This window comes from Orcinus orca, chromosome 16 (assembly GCF_937001465.1).
Source record: "Orcinus orca chromosome 16, mOrcOrc1.1, whole genome shotgun sequence".
Classification (NCBI taxonomy): Eukaryota; Metazoa; Chordata; class Mammalia; order Artiodactyla; family Delphinidae; genus Orcinus; species Orcinus orca.
The window spans coordinates 2,295,110-2,314,021 of record NC_064574.1 but is presented as its reverse complement, the minus strand read 5'-3'; the positions used below and the strand labels follow the sequence as shown (position 1 = coordinate 2,314,021).

The following is an 18,912-nucleotide window of genomic DNA, read 5'->3' as shown; positions in this document are numbered from 1 at the left end:
GCTCTCTGCCAAGTGAGGTCTGGCCACGTGTCCCTGCCTGCTGGCCCTCCCAGCACATCCCGTGGCGGGCGGGGCAGCCTTTCCAGGGAGCGCGTGGCCAACTGTATGCTCTCCCCCGAGGGAGACGTGAGAAAGAAAAACAAGGGCCCAACATGGTTGGCGCTGTTCCTTTGGAATCAGGCAGAGAGCTCTGGTGGCTGATCTGGAAAGATCTGTCGAGGTTATTACGAAATGAAAGATGTGGGCAGACAGTGACGGGGTATCTGACTTGAGGTTACAAAGATAAAGCAGAGACCACATCAGCTGAACGTGGGGAGGGTTGTTTATGTGGTTTATAGAAAAAGGGCTGCAGGACACACAGTACATAAAAATGTAATGTATTTCAAAAATAACAATCGGGCGCGTAGGGTGTTAAATGTAATAACGTCGAACGCTTGTTCTCACATCATCTCGTCTCCTGCGGCCCGTCTTTCGCCCTTCAGGCTTTTGTACCTTCATTTTCTCTTTTCTGCTTTTGTGAAGGAATGTGAATAGTTAGTCTCAAAAGCCACGAGTAAGAGATGCTAAAATGAAACTTTTTATCTTTGCATTTACACCCAGCAACATCCCTAAAATTTATAAGAAGACATGCCAGAACGAGAATTTGTTCCATGGTCACAGTTAAGGTGCTGCACGTTTAGATGAACGGTTTATAATTGTTAACTGGTAACTTGGTTTTAAAAAATTCCGTTTGACTACAGCAAAAAGAAGCTCTTTATGATCTATGGCAAATGGACGGAGTGTTTGTGGGGCCTGGACCCCGCTGCGTACGAGTCCTTTAAGAAGCAGGAGAGGAGAACCGATCCCCTGCGGAAGACAAAGCTGGTGAGTGGCTCCGTGCGGCGTCCCCCGCGGGGGTGGGGGGGGTGGGAGGGGTGGAGCCTGGCCGGGCATGCCGCTTGCGGGGGACACAGCGCCTTTGTGGCCCCGGCTGCAGAGGGTGAATCACAGAACCTGTCTCTCAAGCAAAGCTGCTTGTCTTCTGATTCTGGACGGGGGCGGAGTCCACCTGTGTCCCAGTTGCGCCTCTACCCGCCCGAGCCTGGCGGAAGCAGAGGACACCTCCATTTTCCTCTGGATACTTCTCTCTTTTTGTGGCCACACTGCGAGGCACGCGGGATCTAGTTCCCCGACCAGGGATTGAACCCGGGCCCCTGCAGTGGGAGCACAGGGTCTTAGACCACTGGACCGCCAGGGAAGTCCCTCTTCTGGATACTTCTTCGTAAACCTCCTGTTTCCCTGCACCTTGTGAGCTTAGACCCATTAAACGAGCAAGTGGATGTCACTTCTGCGTTTCTAGTTCTGAGTACCAGGTAACATACCCAATATTTGGAAAGTTTTCACAAGGATACTTTCCCCTTGGAACTTTGGAATACTGATTTTCTTTTTTTATAATTTATTTATTTTTGCTGTGTTGGGTCTTCGTTTCTGTGGGAGGGCTTTCTCTAGTTGCGGCAAGCGGGGGCCACTCTTCATTGCGGTGTGCGGGCCTCTCACTATCGCGGCCTCTCTTGTTGTGGAGCACAGGCTCCAGACGCGCAGGCTCAGTAGTTGTGGCGCACGGGCCTAGTTGCTCCGCGGCACGTGGGATCTTCCCGGACCAGGGCTCGAACCCGTGTCCGCTGCATTGGCAGGCAGATTCTCAACCACTGCGCCACCAGGGAAGCCCTGGAATACAGATTTTCTTAAGACTAGTTCTTCTTGAGCTTAAAACTAGAAGTGATAGTTCAAAAGAGGTGTCACATTTTTCTAGATGATAAATTAGACTGTACCAAACCCAAGGTGTTCATAACAAAATGTTCAGCTGCCACTGCGATCGATAGTGCTTTTTGTTTGTTTGCTTGGCCATGCCACGTGGCATGTGGCATGTGGGATCTTAGTTCCCTGACCAGGGATTGAACCTGTGCCCCTGCAGTGGAAGCGTAGAGTCTTAACCGCTAGACTGCCAGGGAAGTCTCCTGTTAGTGTTTTTTATATTGTGATATTTCATGGGTGCTATTAGACATCGTTTCTAATAATGCTCTTTTAAACTAAAAAAAAAAAGTAAAGTTCCATTTAAAGACCATACAGTGGAACGTTCACTCCACTTAGTGGTGTGTTTTAACGCGTCAGCTTGGCTCTGTCGCCCCTTAGGGAGCCTCGCGAGGAGGGAGCGTTTTGTGGGTACTTGTCCCTGAGCTGTGTCTTTATTTAGCTTCGGGCACCAAAGCACATAGCCTGCGGGTGGCGAGGCCTCCAAGGCTGTGCTTCTCGCGGTTTAAGTGTCTCGCTTCACAGCTGCCTGAATAACCACCCTGTTCTTCCCTTTCGTCCCGTTGATTTTGAGAAAGAAGTAGCAGTTGCACCTTTTTACTGAGACGTGATCCCCAGTCTAGAAACGCTAAAACACTCTGAAATCACCAAGTGCGAACCCCGTCTCAACTGAGCAGAAGCGCAGCTCGTGGGGGAATAACCCTCTGGGAGAGGCATCCTCAGCTTCCTTAGGAGGTGCTGCCCCGTCCAGTCACACCCAGAAGGCTGTGCGGGCACCCCCCACAAGGAGGGCGGTGCCTGGCTGCTGTCTCGGGGGCTCTGGGCGGGGCTGGAGGGGCTCTGGGAGCACCGAGATGCTGTGTCTTTCAGGACGACTGCCCCGAGAAGGCCGACGGTGATGTGGTGGACGCCGTGCCGGAGGCTCAGGAGACGGTGCAGGTCATTCCGGGCAGCAAGCTACTCTGGAGGGTCAACACCCGGCCCCCCAACTCTGCCCAGGTCCGCGCCCCCCGCCCCAGCCAGGCCCCCCAGCTGTCCACCGTCACCCGAGGGACTCCCTGCCCTCCAAGCCCTGACCCCGACACATCAGCACTCTGTGCACACATCACAGTACCCGGGTTACACTGCAAGCCCTCAGAGCCTATACCGGCTGCGTCTTACCAGAAGGGTTTCCAAACCCGTTTCGAGAGATTATTTTTCTGACTCGTCAGCTTAGGTGCTTAAATGCATTTTGATGTTTGTTTTTGAAAATTGCGCTTATGATTTGCATTACATATAATAAATTTATTAAATGTAATGCAAAATTATAAGTACAATTATAATTAAATATAATTTAATTATAATAAATATAATAAATTTATTATATTTACAGTAATGTATACTATGTAAAAATAATTACATGGTAACTATAACACATGTAATAAGTTATATTTTATTTTAATATATTATCAGTTATATGTTAGTTATATATAAAATACATACACAACATGCTCTAAGATTTTTTATTGTGTTGTCACATCCTATAAGCAAAGCACAGCAGGTGCAAAGTAAAGGAAACAACAGAACATTCGTCAGTCAGTACGTTACCTCAGCACAGCCACTGTTATCATTTTAGTGGAGTACAAGCTAGTCAGTACGTTACCTCAGCACAGCCACTGGTATAATTTTAGTGCAGTACAAGCTAGTATAAAGTAATAGCAGAAAAAGCTCATGTTTAAAAATAACACTCATCCCTTTGGTTCAGTGAGCATCTACTGAGTCGGTGCGGGTGGGCCCAGGTCACCGGGAGCAGAGCCCAAGGACAGGGCAGGAGAGGACCCCGCCCACACAGCAGAGCCACCGGCCTGATGGGCTGGGGGCGGGCCTCCTGGGCCCTGGCGACCTGGAGCAGGACCTGGGGGAGGCGGGGGTGGGGGGGCGTGGCCATCCAGCTGCTTTCTGGCAGAGGAGCGGCTGGGCCCGAGCCCCACTGCTCCTGTGAGTGATGTGGGGTTGTTTGGGCAGCGAGGGGACCAGGTGGGCCCCTCTGGCCACTTGTGGAGATAGACTTCAGGGGCCAGAGCGGGAGGGAGGCCAGGTGGGAGGCGGGTCCCCAGGTCTGGGCTGTCGGGAGGCAGAGGCTGGGGGGCCGTGGGCGCAGCAGCGTCCCCCCCCCCCCCGGAGGAGCTGAGCCGGAGACTCCTGTCCAGCCCCCAGGATGTGAGAAAGCAGATGTGCGGGTGGGACGTCAGGGTGAGGGCCTGGGTGCCCCACATGGGGGCGGAGGGGAGGGGCCCCAGGCGAGTGCGTGTCAGGGCAGGGAAGGAGCCCCGGCCCCGGTGACCTTGACAGCAGTGTCTCCAGGGAGCCGGTGACACTTGGCCGCTCTGAAGGGGTTTAGAGTGTCGGTGGCCTCCAACTGTGAAGAGTGCACAGAAAAGAGTGCCATTTATAGTAATGATTCTGTGCCTGCTCCTCCAGATGTATAATTTCACGAGCTTCACGGTTAGCCTCAATGAACTGGAGACGGGCATGGAGAAGATCCTGGCCCCCACCGACTGCCGGCTGCGCCCTGACATCCGAGGCATGGAGAACGGCAACATGGGTGCGTGGCCCTGGCTGAGTGGGCGGGCGCTGGAAGGGAACTTCACGTCTTGCAGATCGTGCTTCTCAAACCGTCTGTGGGGAAAGAGTTAAAAAATTTCTAGTTTGCTGCGGCCCAATTCTTCTCTAAATAAAATAAGATTGAATTACTAGGAAAATTAAATGAAAAAGAATCCATGCAAAATGCAAGTACCCTGTCTTCTTATTAGGTTCAACAGACAGTAAGATTACATTTCAGAAGCTGCACACATTGTTATTTAAAAGTCGCTTGGCTGGAGGGCCCCCCCCACATGCCCGCCCAGGCCCGAGGCCCCTCTGCCTGCCAGGCTGGGCCGCACTGGGGTCTGCGCTGGCGTCCGGACCTGGCCGTGCGCCTGTGCACTCGTGCCTGGGTTTGGTTTCCCGCTGACGGCCTTTACTGTCTGTGGTTTGCTAACCCACGTGTGACTTTTCATCTGGGGTCGGGTGTGAGGGGTGCTCCGGCATCTGCTCTCTCAGCCCTCAGCTCTGCCTGTCACCCTGAGCCCTGACCCAGTCCCCTGTGCTTGCACCCAGATCTGGCGAGCCAGGAGAAGGAACGGCTGGAGGAGAAGCAGAGGGAGGCCCGGAGGGAGCGGGCCAGGGAGGAGGCTGAGTGGCAGACGAGGTGAGACGCCTGGTGGCCTCGAGGGCGAGGAAGCGGGGAGGGGGCCGCACACCCACCGGGGCTCAGCAGAAGCTCCCCTGTGTCCCATAAGATGGTGGCCGGCAGCTCTGGGCTGCGTGTAAACTGATGTGTGATGTGATGGTGCCTGATGAGAGGGGCCGTGATCCCCAGGGGGAAGAAAAGACCAATGGCCGTGTCTTGTCTCCTGGCCTCCTGACCGCCTGCTCTGTGTCGCAGGTGGTTTCACCGAGGCAGTAACCCGTACACTGGGACCCCCGACTGGCTGTACGTGGGGGGCTACTTTGAGAGGGATTTCTCAGGCTGCCCAGACATCTACTGAGAGACCGGACCGGCCCCCGGCCCCGGAGACCCGAGAGGCTAGACTCCACCAAGTGGCTGCTCTGAGCTCCGGTCACAGCAGAAGCTGGCTTTCTAACGGCTGTGCGTGGAGGTGGCTCCGTCCTGGTTGAGGATTTAATTCTAACCACCTTTGGATTGCCAAACGTTTTCCTCCTGTTGCAGTCTCTTCATAAAGCTTCACTTGGGATCATCATGTTTCCATTAAGGTTTGAAAAGGAAAATTCTTTACAGTTCCCTTTTATGTGACTGAACCAGAGCTGGGGCTGGTGTAGCTTACAGCACCCTCTTAATTACAAAAGTTATAAATAAAGGAAGTACCAGGACGGGGTCCACATTCCTCCTTATAACGCGGTGGCAGAGTGTCTCTGAAAGTATTTTAAATTTGAACCAGTAGCAGGAAAAGATGGATCTTGGAAAAAGTCCCACCAAGAGCTTTATAACGGCCAGGAATTGCTTTCTAGATACAGTAACGCAAAAGTGAAGATTTTCAAAGCATCTGATTGAATGAAATGAAAAGTTGTCAGAGTCTGTATTTTTGACCAGTCTTCAATAATGTAAAGATTACTTTTGATATTTAAGTTCAAACTACTTGAATAATATTTTGCTGAAGAGCACGATAGGCATTAACGTCACGTGTACACTGTCCAAAATGAAGCATTACCATGACAACCGAGGGTGGCCAGAAACCTTGACAAAAAGTCCCCAGACAGCTCCCAACCCCGACAGGTTTGGGAGCCCGCCTCTGGCCCCCAGGGCTCCCCTGTCACTGCAGGCCACACCCACGTCACAGAGTGAGTCTCTCACGACAGTTGGCCTGTCCCTGCAGCACCTGTGCTCCTGTCCTGCATGTGTGAAATACGAGGGACCCGCCTCTGGGGGCACCGAGGCGGGGGGGTCCTAGCAGTCTGCTTCCAGTGGTGTCATTACCGTTGTGTGTCCATCTCTGCACACATCTGCACCAGTGACTGTTTACTTTCTGTAGAGAAGCCAACGCCACCGGTCGTCGCAGAGCTCTTTGAATTGAAGACAATCTGCGGTGTGCACAGACGCACACCTGCATGCGCACGCACACACACACGCACCTGTATGCAGTGGTGGGTTCTCAGTGAGAGGGTGTCGGCATTTTGTGTCCCAGCTTCAAAATCACGTTTGTAATTAAAACACTTCTAAAAGCAAATCGTTGCTCTGAAGGCTTGGTTCTGTAGCTTCGGAAACCCGAGGCGTGGTATCGGGGTCGAATCCCAGCGCACTTGCTCAATGGGGCCCGAGCTGGGCCGCCGGCGACACACGGAAGCCCCCGAGGATGTGATCTTGACGTCATGCAGAGAGGAGATTGTGACACACCCGGTCGTTAGGATGTGGGGAGTCCTGTGCCTCTGGTTGGGAGGCGGCGGCAGTGGCCTCCTTGCCCAGGGAGCGTGGGGGGGACCCAGGACGCATTTAGAACAACAGTGTTTAGGGCAGTTTGACAACCTCCGTGGACTATCCCATTTGTCACCACCTCCAATAATTTACCATAAGGTTTGCATCTCTAGGTCCTCCCTGAGGTCAGATTCCACGTGGCCCCAGTAGCTGCTTCCTTCGCACCCGATTCAAGAGTCAAAGGACAAAGGGCAGGACGGCCGATGACCTCAAAGCATGGCCGTCGTGATCCTTTAACCACTGTGTCCACAGATGCTAACACCGACCAAAGCTGCCCCCTCACCTTGGCTGCCGTGACACACTGGGATGCTGGGTGTTTCTCTCTAATAAAGAGTTTTTCAGTGGAATTTGCTTTTTAAAGGATGACCTCCCACGACCGATGTGTGTGGCCCGTGTGGAAAGTGGTGGCCTTGTCGTTGGCCCCCAGTTTGTGACTGTGGCTTTGAGATAGGGCCCGGGTGCTTTTTAGAGCAGTCTTGTAACTCAGGACGTCCTTGTGGGATGAAAAGTAGAGCACACTTTACCCGAAGAACTTCACATTTTGATTTTGCTCCCCCTTGAAGGTAGGATCCAGTCACATGTCCATCGATTCAGTGCACGTTTACTGAGAGCCACTGGAGAGTTAGCCGCACAGACGTCTCAGAGCATGTTTCATGGAAGAGAGAAACGTTACGTGCACACCGGTGCTGGCTAGATTTAACAGGCCACCTGCTGTTGGCGACCAATGGTCGTGCCTGGGTCTCTGTGCCACACAGGTCCGTCCCAGGAGTGGTACTGCTCTCCCTGGCGGGGTCAAGGGTCAGGGCATCCCCAGCACTGGCTGGCCGGCTGCGGGCCCCGGTCGTGAGAAGGCATCGGAGAAGCGGGCCCCGGCCCTCACGGGCATCACCGCGTTCGGCCACTCTGGGCTGCCGCGAAAGCCAGGACCCTCCGGGGTATAGCATGGTGGCTCTGGAAGGGGTGAAACGAGGGTGCCAGGCGGACCTCTCAGCCTCCACAGGGAAACGGAAGCCGGCAGTGGCCCCAGGCAGGGCCCCTGAGGAGCAGCCCCGATGGTTTTCTTGGCCACAGTCAACATTTCATAGTCTGTCTCCAAGGACGATGCTTGGGCTCGTGGAAGGATCTTCCCGAAACACGGGGAGAAGAACCCAGTACAGCGCCGATGGCCTCCGGGCGCCCGGGCCGATGCTGCCGGCCACTTGTGCCAATGAGCGTGGAGCTGTCCAGCTGGAGGCGTTGCCATCTGCTTGCTGGGTCCTCGTCAGGACCTGAGGCCAGGAAATCAGAACAGGACGAGAGAAGGGCCGGGCATCTCCCGCGAGCCAGCCAGCCCTCCGGGTCGCCCCAGCAAGAAGCTTCCTCTCAGGACACCTGCTCCCGGGAAAAGGTGCTGCCCGCGGAGCCGGGGATCTACAGGTCTGGCAAGTCTCACGTATCCACCAAGAACAATGGAATGAAGACATCGTTTAAAATGCTAATAAGCTTCCAAAAATCGGAAGCGAGAATAGCCCTCCTCCTGTCTACCCTTGCGTGCTAGAAGGGGAGGGCACTGCTCCGTGAAGCCTCGCGTCCTGTGTGGAGCAATCGGCCCTGCAGGAGAGTTCAGTCAATAGACAGTTCCTACTGGTCCTGGCTTCATCTTCCAAAGGATCTTCCTATGTCCAAAGTGGGTGCGAAGATTGGGGTCCCCTGACAAAAGGGCCTGTCGCCAGACCTGCAGGACGTCAAGTGGTGTTTCCCTCAGTGCACGTCAGCTTTGGGCCTATCTTGTACGTTCTCAGTGTCGGTTTCTTCGCAAAGTGAAAATGCCATTTTGGTATTTCTCGGTACGAGTTTCCTGGACCGTCAGCCCTCAACTGGATGCACTGCTCCATTCCGTCTTTGTGAACCAGCCACCCTGGGCCAAACGTCTGGTGAAGGGCTACTTGGTCTCTGCAGAGGGTGACAGCGCACAGACAGGGGCCTTCCTCCATTGTCCCACGAACACTGTTCGTCCTATCCGTGCAGCACGAGAACATCGGGCGAGAAAACACGTAGTGAAACGGATTTATTGTTATAATTTTATAATACGTAATAACTGTCAATATTCTTCTATATAAACAGAATCAACCATTCTCAGATTTTTGGGGAGGCCTGGACGGATCTGTGGAGATAAATGTTAAACCCTAGCCCTGAATAGAGATTCTTTGCAAATGGGTGGTAGTTGACATTTGTTTTGCACTGAACAATTTTTCACTGTCTGCTGCTCTGGCCTCTCTGGCGAGGACTGCAAAGCAGCTGTGGATGTGTCCTTGAGACCAGGCGTCAGACGTTTGGCCTGTGTGTTCTTTAGGGTGGCCCAGTTAACGGATTGTTTCAGAAAACTGCTTGTTACAGCGAAGAGGGGGCTCAGGGGCACATGAGGTGGATGAAGGGGTCTGGGTTCTCTGGGCAGCGAGGAGCTCTGATGGACTCTCTTCCCTCCTGGGGGTTGGAGCCTGTTGCTGGAAGCAACGGAATGCCCAGAACACAGTGTTCGCTTGACTCAGAGGTCCCTGTGCCCTACCTGCTGCCCTAGGTGCCCAGCAGCTGTGCGCTTCCCAGGAGGGTGAGCTGAGAGGAGGTGGTGATCCCAGTAGCCATGGTGGCTCCTGGCAGAGGGACAGACTGTCCACACGACTTTAATGTCCTGGGAATGCCCAGGTGCATAGATGTGGGGCTCCACCATGGCCATGGTGTCTGACTGTGGGGACCACAGAGCATCAGCCCTGCCAGAGCCGGGGCCTGGTGTCCTGGGTGCTTAATCTCCACAATTACCATCCAGTCTGACCCATCGAGGAGGAAGGGGAGGCGCAGGAAGGTGGGCTTGCCTGAGGTTTCAGAGCAGGTAAGTAGAGGACATGGAATTCAAACCTTGACATACAGTGAAACTCACCCTTGTGTGCAGTTGACAGATTCATACCATCTTGTAACCATCAACGCAATCAACATATATAGTTTAATGGCAAGGTTCAAGTGGGAAAGGACTGTCTTTTCAACGAATGGTGTTGGGAAAACTGGATATTTACATGCCAAAGAACAGAATTGATCCTGCCCTCACACCATATACAAAAATCAACTCAGAAGGGATCAGAGAGCTAAACAACAAAACTCTCAGAAGAAAATATAGAGCACAGAGTTCACAACTTTGGACTTGGGAATTATTTCTTGGATATAACACCAAAGGCACAGGCAACAAGAAAAAAAAACCCAGACAAGTTGGACTTTATGAAAATTTAAACACATTTTGTGCATCAGACACTAGCATCAGAGTAAAAAGGCAATGGGAGAAAATATTTGCAAATCAAACATCTGATAGCAGATTAATATCTAGAATATATAGAGAACTCCTAAAACTCAATAACAAAAAAAAAAACCTGATTCAAAAATAGGCAAAGGACTTGAATAAACATTTTTCCGAAGGAGATGCACCAATGGCCAATAAGCATGTGAAAACACGCTCAGCTCATTAATCATCAGAGAAATGAAAAAGCTACAACGAGGGCTTCCCTGGTGGCGCAGTGGTTGAGAGTCCGCCTGCCGATGCAGGGGACGCGGGTTCGTGCCCCGGTCCGGGAAGGTCCCACATGCCGCGGAGCGGCTGGGCCCGTGAGCCGTGGCCGCTGAGCCTGCGTGTCCGGAGCCTGTGCTCCGCAACGGGAGAGGCCACAACAGTGAGAGGCGTGCATACCGCAAAAAAAAAGAAAAAAGCTACAACGAGATACCACCTCATACCCATTAGGATGGCTAGTATTAAAAAAAAAAACAAAAACAAAAACCCAAAAAATCCAGAAAACAAGAAGTTTGGGCAAGGATGTAGAGAAACAGGAACCCTTGTGCACTGTTGGTAGGAATAAAATGATACAGCCACTGTGGCAAACAGTATGGCGGTTCCTCAAAAAATTAATAATAGAATTACCATATGATCCAGCAATTCCATTTCTGAGTATTTGCCCCCAAAAATTGAAAGTAGGGCCTTGAAGCAATATTGGTTCAGTCATGTTCATAGCAGCATTATTCACAATAGCTGAATCGTGGAAACAACCCAGGCATCCACGCACTGATGAATGGATAAGCAAAATGGGGGGTAGACGTACATACAGCGGAAGATTATTCAGCCTTTAAAAGGAAGGAAATTCTGACATGTGCTACAGCACAGATAAAACTTGAGGATATTATGCTAAGTGGAAAAAGCTAGTCACAGAAAGACAAGTACTGCCCAATTTCATATATAGGAGGTACTGAGGGTAGTCAGATTCATAGGGACAGAAGGTAGAATGGTGCTGGGGTCGGGGACAGAGCGGGTGGGGAGTCAGTGTTAATGCAGACAGTTTCAGTTTTACAAAACGAAAAGTCTGAGACGGATGGTGGTGAAGGCTTCACAGCATTATGAATGTATTTACTACCACTGAACTGTACATTTAAAGATGATTAGGATGGTAAATTTTCTGTTACGTGTTATTTTACCACAATAAAAACAAATTGGAAAAAAAAAATCAGTGGTCGCCAGGGGTTACGGAAGAGGGAGGGAAGGACAAGGCAAAGCACAGAGGATTTTCGGGGTAGGGAAGATGCTCTGTATGATGCTATAATGGACACATGTCACTAAGCATTTGTCTGACCCGTGGATTCAAGACAAAGCATGAACCCTGATGTAAACTCTGGACCCTTGGGGACATGATGTGTCCACGTAGGAGCATGGATTGTAGCAAACACACCGCTCTGGTGGGGATGCGGATGGCGGGGATGTGGATGGTGAGGAAGCCTGTGGGGTTGTGTGGGAACGCTATACTTTCTGCTCAGTTTTGGTGTGAACCTAAAATTGCTCTAAAAAAGAAAATCTATTGTTAAACAAAGAAAAAGAAAACAACAACAAAAGCACCTGCCAAACTGTTTTCTCAAGTGGCCGTGTGCCATTTTGTATTTCCAACACCAAAGACTCCACAGCACTTAGTATTGTCAATTTTCTTTTTTTTTTAGCCATTCTAATAGGTGTGTTTTAATTTGCGTTTTCCTTATGAATAATGCCGTCCACCACCCTTTCCTGCATGTCAGGTCACCTGTACACCCTCCTTATGAGACGTTTGGGCGCGTCCTTGCCAGCTTCCTTGTTGCCACCCCTGTGCCCACAGTCGCTGCACCCCCTGCCTTTCACCTGAGGGAGGCACTGAGGCTCAGGGAGACGGGCTGGGTTCACAGAGCCCACGCTGGGGTGCGCTCGGACTGGCCTCCACGATGCCCGTCTACCTGTAGCTTGTTTCCTTACTGTAGATTTTTCATGGAAACTAGTGAAAGTGTATAAAGCTTTGTGTTTTGAGCCCTCCCAGGGCACAGGCTTCCTTGGCTCGGGGAGAGGAAAGGTGCATTTGGGGCCCCTCTGAGGTCACTGCCCAGATGGGAAGCACCATCTCCAGGTTCTGGAAGGTTGGCTTCCCTGTGGCCTCTGGGGGAAGCTTTTTAACTTTTCAAGACTTTGGACAAGTAACACCTGCCTGCTGGCCCCTTCTCAGGGAAGCCAGATTGGTTTTCTTACTGTTTTCTTGCCTGGTTTCACAAGGCCCAGGACGGCATTGCTGCGGGGGTGGTGACCGTGGTCACAGGTCACAGAATTGCTTCACGTTCGCCGTTCCCACCGCTTTGGTCTCTGGAATCCTCTAGTTTCTCAAAAATGATCAAGAACCCCACAGAGCTTTTGTGTTATGTGAGTTCTATCTATGGATATTTACCACATTATACATTTTAAAATAAATATTAACTAATTTAAAAATAACAAATGCATTTTCTTACTAACACAATATTTTTAAATGAAAAACAGCTCGATTTTCTGTAACAAAAAAAAATTAGTGAATCTTTAGATCACAAAAGAATGGATACAGAACTTGTGGTATTCCATCCATCAGAATATTATACAGGAGTTAAAATGGATGGGTTAGAGCTACATGTGTCAACATGAATAAAAAACGTTGCATAAAAGAATACTTTTCACTTTTATACCTTTCGTAAAAAGCTTAAAAACAAATTTTACGTACACACACATTGATAGTACATCAAGCACGCCTGGTGCAGGGAGTCACATGTTACTGTCAGTGTGGGGCTGGGAGGGCACATTGCTCCCGGTGTGTGTTCTGCTCTGCAGAAATGTACAGAGGTGTAAATGATGGGGAAAACAAGCAGTGGGAAGGCAGTGCCTTACATTTATCTAGTCCAGGTTTGTGGAGGGCAGCTGCGTTCACTCTGTTCTGACTGCACACATCGGACAGGGAATGAGCGGGCAGCCGCGACGCTGCTGTTATAGGTGGGTCTGGGGAGGATGGAGGGCAGTCATGTCATCACTACTGTGGGGGAGGGCTGGGGGACCCCCCAGGGCCCAGGGGACGACAGGGGGGCAGCCATGTCGTCACCGTTATAGGGGGTCTGGGGGATCCCCAGGGCCCGGGGAGGATGGGGGGCAGTTACTGAGCGGGGTCTGGGGGCGCGGGGCCGGACCACTGCCTAAACCCCGCGTTGTGCGCCGCACGCGCCCCACGAGACCACCGCTCGTCCGGAGGGCGCTGGGCCCACGCGCCAGCGTCCGGGGCTGCAGTCGGTCACCTTCCCCCCGGGACGCGAACCTGAGAGACCCCGCCCCGCTCCCCGCAGGTGCCCCCGCTCGGCCAGCCCCGCGGTCCGGGGGTCCCGGGTCCAGTGCCCACCGCTCGGCCCGCGCCCTACTCGCCGTTCCCGGCGCCGCCGCCAGGGGCCGCCGCCGCGCCCCTATGACACAGCAACAATAGAGGCCGCTCTGGCCCGCACGCTGCCGGCCCGCGCTTCCGCCGGAAGAGCGCCGCCGGCACGGGGGCGGGTCTGGCGGCGCAATGGGCGGCCGCCCTCACCAATCGCCCGCGGGCCAGCGCCCGTCCCTCACCTGACGGGGCCCAATCGGCGGCGAGAGCGGTAGGTGGGGCGGGGCAAGCGAGGGCTTCCGGCGGGGCCCGGCAGGCGCCGAGGAGGAAGAGCGAGCCCTGACGGCGCCTCTCTGCCGAGTCTCGGCGCGGCCCAGGTGCGGGGTCGTCGGGGGCGGGGACGGTTACGGAGGCGGCCAGGGGCGGGGCCTGCGCCTTCGGCGGCCCCCGGGCGGGCGCCGGGTCGGCGGGGGCTGGAGAGGCTGGGGCCCGGGTCGGGGGCCGAGCGCGGGCCGGGGTTCTCGGGGCCTGCCTCTCGGGCAGCTGGGCCGCCGCCCCGGGCCTGCCGCGGCCGTAGCCGAGGGCGTCGGGCGGTGGGGCCTGCGGGTGGGAGCGGGTCGGCCGGCCGCGGGCCTGCGTTTCCCCAGGTGCTCGTGTTTTGTCTCCGAAGGGAGCGAGCCGGCCGCGCTGCAGTTCACTGGCGGTGTGTCCGATGGAAACTAGGTTTAGGCCCAAGTGTGGTCTCCCATTCAGTGTGGTAGCGGTGTGCCTGCCCAGATCGAGGTTTTAAATCTTTCGGAGCCGCAGGTTAAAGGACAGTTTATTTAAAAAGTACGGAAGGTGGTGGTGGCGAGGGTCTCCCGCTGTGATGGGGTCTAGATGCAGAGGTAAATTTCGTTGTTTGAGAACCACGAGAAGCTGGGGACCTGGCTCCACGGGCTCAGGTACCGTGGGGTCGGTCCACCCCAGGAGGAGTTCGGCAGCAGCTGTGGGGCGGCTGAGGCCTGTCCCCTTGCCCCCAGCAGGGGACAGCCTGGGCTTCAGAGAGAGGCCCTTTCCCTCTGCCCATTCCCGTTCCCGCGTAGCATCCGGAGGTGCTACGGTATTGACCGGCTCTGCATGCTGGTCCCTCTTTCAGGATGACGACTTCAGGCGCTCTGTTTCCAAGCCTGGTGCCAGGCTCCCGTGGGTCCTCCAACAAGTATTTGGTGGAGTTTCGGGCCGGAAAAATGTCATTGAAAGGAACTACTGTCACCCCAGATAAACGGAAAGGGCTTGTGTACATTCAGCAGACGGATGACTCCCTCATTCACTTTTGCTGGAAAGACAGGACATCGGGGAACGTGGAAGACGTAAGTGTCTGGGAGCCTGAACCTCATCCTAAGGACTCCCGTCCAGTCGTCAGGACAGCGTGGTTTGTACAGGAGGGCACCATGCTTGGGGCACAGCAGCTGTTTCCCAGTTTGGCGTGTGTTGGTGGGATGCGTGGATCCATTAGTTTAGTGCCCTCATCAGCTGTTTTCTTCTGCCTGTGGGGCTTCCTAGCCTCAATGATTATATAGATTTCTCCCATCTGTGTATGTATGTTTAAAACTGAAGATGAGGTGCCTAGAATTGGAGAAACCATGTAAAAATCCTGATCTTTATCACAGCCCTCCAGAAAGCTTTCTCTAGCAGTCATCTTACTTAGTGTTCTTTGTTCTTCAGACTAAATCGTTTTTCGTAGGTTCGAGAGCAGGTCAGAGTTGACTTTTTAATTCATCTTGGAATGTTGCTCCCAAAACGTCTCTGTTAGAAATCCTTCAGGAGCCGGAAGCCCTCCTTCCCTGTTCAGCACCGAGCCCCTCTCCTGGCCCTCATGACCTTCGTGCGGTGCCTCAGACCCTCGTTTGTCTGCCCTGCAGAGACCCTGCTGGTGACGGGCTTGGCGACTTGTCGGCGTCTGTGTCCCGTGTCCTCTCCCCGCACCCGCACTCACTTAGGCACAGGGTCCAGCCTGTTTTCCTGGAGGTTCTGGGGCTCGGCAGTGCTGCTTTCGTGGAGCTGACTCTGCTCGTGTGCTGCTCTCTAGGACTTGATCATCTTCCCCGACGACTGCGAGTTCAAGCGCGTGCCGCAGTGCCCCAGCGGGAGGGTCTACGTGCTCAAGTTCAAGGCGGGGTCCAAACGCCTCTTCTTCTGGATGCAGGTGTGTAGGTGTCGTACAGTTAGGCTAGAAGCTTCTTCACCGGATGGTCGAACTCGCCTTCACAGACCAGCCGGTGCTGACCGTGCTGCCGTGGAACCTGAGGATTCCAGTGTATCGCCTTGTTGGGGGGGGCATTGGGGACAGGCTCCGCCAGAGTCCAGACACTTGTAGCTGGGCTTTGGGTGCCCTTTCGAGGATGGAATTCCCTGGCTGACCGACAGGAGTGATTTCCAGGCTGGGTCCTGTCTCTGCCTGTGGTTTGCTCGTCTCCCAGGGGCCCCCCCCACCCAGGGTCATGAGCAGCCTGGACCAAAAGCAGGGGTGAGCCTGTGCGGTGTCCCTTGTCCTGCCTCTTCTCCCGTGGTGTGCTCTGTGGGTCTCTGGGTGGCAGTGCACCGGGCCGTCCTCGTACCCACTGGAAGTGGACTTGCTCGTGCAGTGGGTATGCACCTGCGTTTGTAGTTTTGACAGAGGTTGTACTGCTGCCCTCCCCCCAGCACCTTCTAGAACAGGGCAGGAAAGGTTTTCCTCTGTGGGCTGGATGGTCTGTCTTGCACCTGCTGAGGTAGTGTGATAGTGGCCGTGGACGGGAAGTAAATGGATGGGCGCCGCCATGTTCCAGTAAAACTTTATTTGCAAACACAGACGGGGTCGTGGTTTGCCAGTCGCTGGTGTAGAGCTTGTTCCTCCACAGTTTCGCCAAGAAAAGTTGTCAGACTCACACCAGCCACTGCATTTTCTGCTCCCCTCTGCTCTGAGGTTAGGGCTGTGTCTTGTGTGCCTCCCCCGGCCCCCACCCCATGACCCTGCAGGCCCACTGCACACACGCTCGGTGACTCTTGGGTGCTTTGTCTCACAGTTCTGGGGGTGCCCACAGGGTGGCGCTGCCTGATGCCCCCCTGCCCACACCCAAGCGCTCAGAGTCAGTGCCCAGCTAACCCTGGAGGGCCACGGGCTGGTCAGTGGACAGTGGTGCGGTAGCAGGGTTATTTCACAGCAGTACACGTGTTGAAGGATTTGCGGTTTTAGACGGTCGCGGAAACAACCGCATCTGGAGGGTCAGGGCGTTGCCCTGTGCTGAGCGCGCCTAGTGCTTTAGTCTCCCCGCCTGTAAAATGGGTGTTCGCACAGCCCCAGCGGGCACATCGGGCTGCTGTCCCCGTGCGCCCCGCCGGGGCCTCTCCTTGCTGTGGCCGCGGACAGGTGGCACCTCTCCAGGCCTCAGGTCCCTTGTCAGGATGGTTGTTGATGGGTGGCTGCTCAGCTGCGCCTGCTGCCATGTCCTCCCCGCAGGAGCCCAAGACGGACCAGGACGAGGAGCACTGCCGGAAGGTCAACGAGTATCTGAACAACCCGCCGATGCCTGGAGCTCTGGGGGCGAGCGGAAGCGCAGGCCACGAGCTGTCTGCGCTGGGCGGTAATGGTCCCCTTCCCGGATGTGCGGTGAGGTCAGAGTAGCTTTCTGCCAACGTGGATCCCTGCGGGTGCGGGCCGGTGGCTTTTTGGTTTTTTTTTTTTTTTTTTAAATGGTACGTGGGCCTCTCACTGCTGTGGCCTCTCCCGTTGCGGAGCACAGGCTCCGGACGCGCAGGCTCAGCGGCCATGGCTCACGGGCCCAGCCGCTCCGCGGCATGTGGGATCCTCCCGGACCGGGGCACGAACCCGCGTCCCCTGCATCGGCAGGCGGACTCCTAACCACTGCCCCACCAGGGAAGCCCTGGGCCGGTGGTTTTTAATGGAAGTAGAGGTGTCCAGGTTAGAAGCTCCTCTCGGCAGTTCCCCCTCGGTGCTCCCACCTCCACGTGGTGAAGCGGTGTACGAGCCCTACTGCGCTGGCTCGTGTCGGGAGACACTCGCCACACAGTTCGGGGCAGCCGAGGTGGGGGCCGGCCCTGGACCGTGGCAGCGGGCGTGCGCACAGCTGGAGGCCCGGGCCTGAGCGCCTCCTGTCTTGCAGGTGAGGGCGGCCTGCAGAGCCTGCTGGGGAACATGAGCCACAGCCAGCTCATGCAGCTCATCGGCCCCGCCGGCCTTGGAGGACTGGGTGAGGGGCCGCGGGCCCGCGCGAGCTTGCTTTGGAGTTGGACGCCTTGCCGCTTCTCATTGGTTCTGAGCGGCACCTGTGCATGTTCTGGGCCCTGGCCTCCCTGGGGAGGGGGCTGCTTTGCCTTAGGGTTTGACCTGGGAGCTGGGTGGGCAAGGCCTTCCAGGGCCCCCAGGGAGGACCCAGTTCCATACTTCGGGGGAGCATGGCTGGCTGAGGTGCTGGGCCTGGGAACGCGTGCTCGGGGCCCCTGGTCTCCTGGGTTGGCCTGCCTGCTGCCAGCTCCTGTCAGGCTCGTGTTTCTGGGACACTTTGGAAACACTGGTTACTTGTACGGGATTTGAACTCCACGTTACCTTGAACCCAGGTGCATTAGTAGGGTCACGGGACGGAGAGGTGGTCTGATTAGCAGATTCAGCTGCCAGGACACACCTGAGGAGTCGCTGCTCCTGGGCCCCCACCTTCCCCTGCTCGGCCACTGGCTTTAGTGCGGGGCCTTTCTGCTCCTGGGCTGGGGCGGGGGGGGCCCTCCAGCAGGACGTGATGTGTGAGCTGTGTCTCCTTGCTCCTGGTAGGTGGCCTGGGGGCGCTGACGGGGCCGGGCCTGGCCAGCCTACTGGGGAGTGGAGGGCCTCCAGCGAGCAGCTCTTCCCCCAGGTGAGCCTCACGCCGCACATATGGCGTGGCCGTGTCCCCTCCTCCACGGGGGCCAGATGTAGGAGGTGCCGAAGGACAAAATAGGTATCTGGGGAGGGTCCGTCCCTTTTCGTGGTTCAGGCTCTCCTGGGGCCCTGGCAGCACGAGGACTGGGGCAGGACCGACGTGTTGTGGCGCCTTGGTGGGCGCGTAGCCGCTGCAGCGCTGGCCTCACTCTTCCCAGCTCCCGGAGCCCGTCGGCAGCGGTCACCCCGTCCTCCACCGCCCCTTCCACGCGCACCACCCCAGCTCCCTCCGCTCCAGCAGCTGCCTCGGTGAGCAGCCCGAGCCCCGCGCCCAGTCCAGGCAATGGAGCCAGCACGGCCGCCAGCCCGACCCAGCCCATCCAGCTGAGCGACCTTCAGAGCATTCTAGCCACTATGAACGTGCCGGCCGGGCCAGGAGGCAGCCAGCAAGGTAACACGTGCTCGTCGGCCCCAGGCTGGGGGGTGAAGGTGCCTGCTGCCCCCTGCCGGCCCGCCCACTGATGGCCACCTGCTTG

At 55.2% G+C, this 18,912-nt stretch overlaps 1 protein-coding gene across 6 annotated transcripts in view; it reads left to right on the top strand.

Annotated features, from left to right (window-relative positions):
- Nucleotides 1-18,912, top strand: part of LOC101269265 (proteasomal ubiquitin receptor ADRM1) — a 54,922-nt gene that overhangs the window by 35,164 nt on the left and 846 nt on the right. For 3 of the 6 annotated variants that reach the window (XM_049699674.1, XM_049699673.1, XM_049699675.1), the window contains 10 exons: nucleotides 741-864; nucleotides 2,662-2,790; nucleotides 4,252-4,375; nucleotides 4,930-5,020; nucleotides 14,621-14,834; nucleotides 15,554-15,670; nucleotides 16,964-17,087; nucleotides 17,628-17,714; nucleotides 18,290-18,371; nucleotides 18,595-18,827. In XM_049699674.1, coding sequence (XP_049555631.1) covers nucleotides 741-864; nucleotides 2,662-2,790; nucleotides 4,252-4,375; nucleotides 4,930-5,020; nucleotides 14,621-14,834; nucleotides 15,554-15,670; nucleotides 16,964-17,087; nucleotides 17,628-17,714; nucleotides 18,290-18,371; nucleotides 18,595-18,827 — 1,325 coding nt within the window. Of the gene's footprint in view, nucleotides 1-740; nucleotides 865-2,661; nucleotides 2,791-4,251; nucleotides 4,376-4,929; nucleotides 5,021-5,257; nucleotides 6,558-13,705; nucleotides 13,860-14,620; nucleotides 14,835-15,553; nucleotides 15,671-16,963; nucleotides 17,088-17,627; nucleotides 17,715-18,289; nucleotides 18,372-18,594; nucleotides 18,828-18,912 lie in introns of those variants that run through there. The other 3 variants (XM_033410210.2, XM_004282333.4, XM_004282335.4) reach the window with 2 other exon arrangements.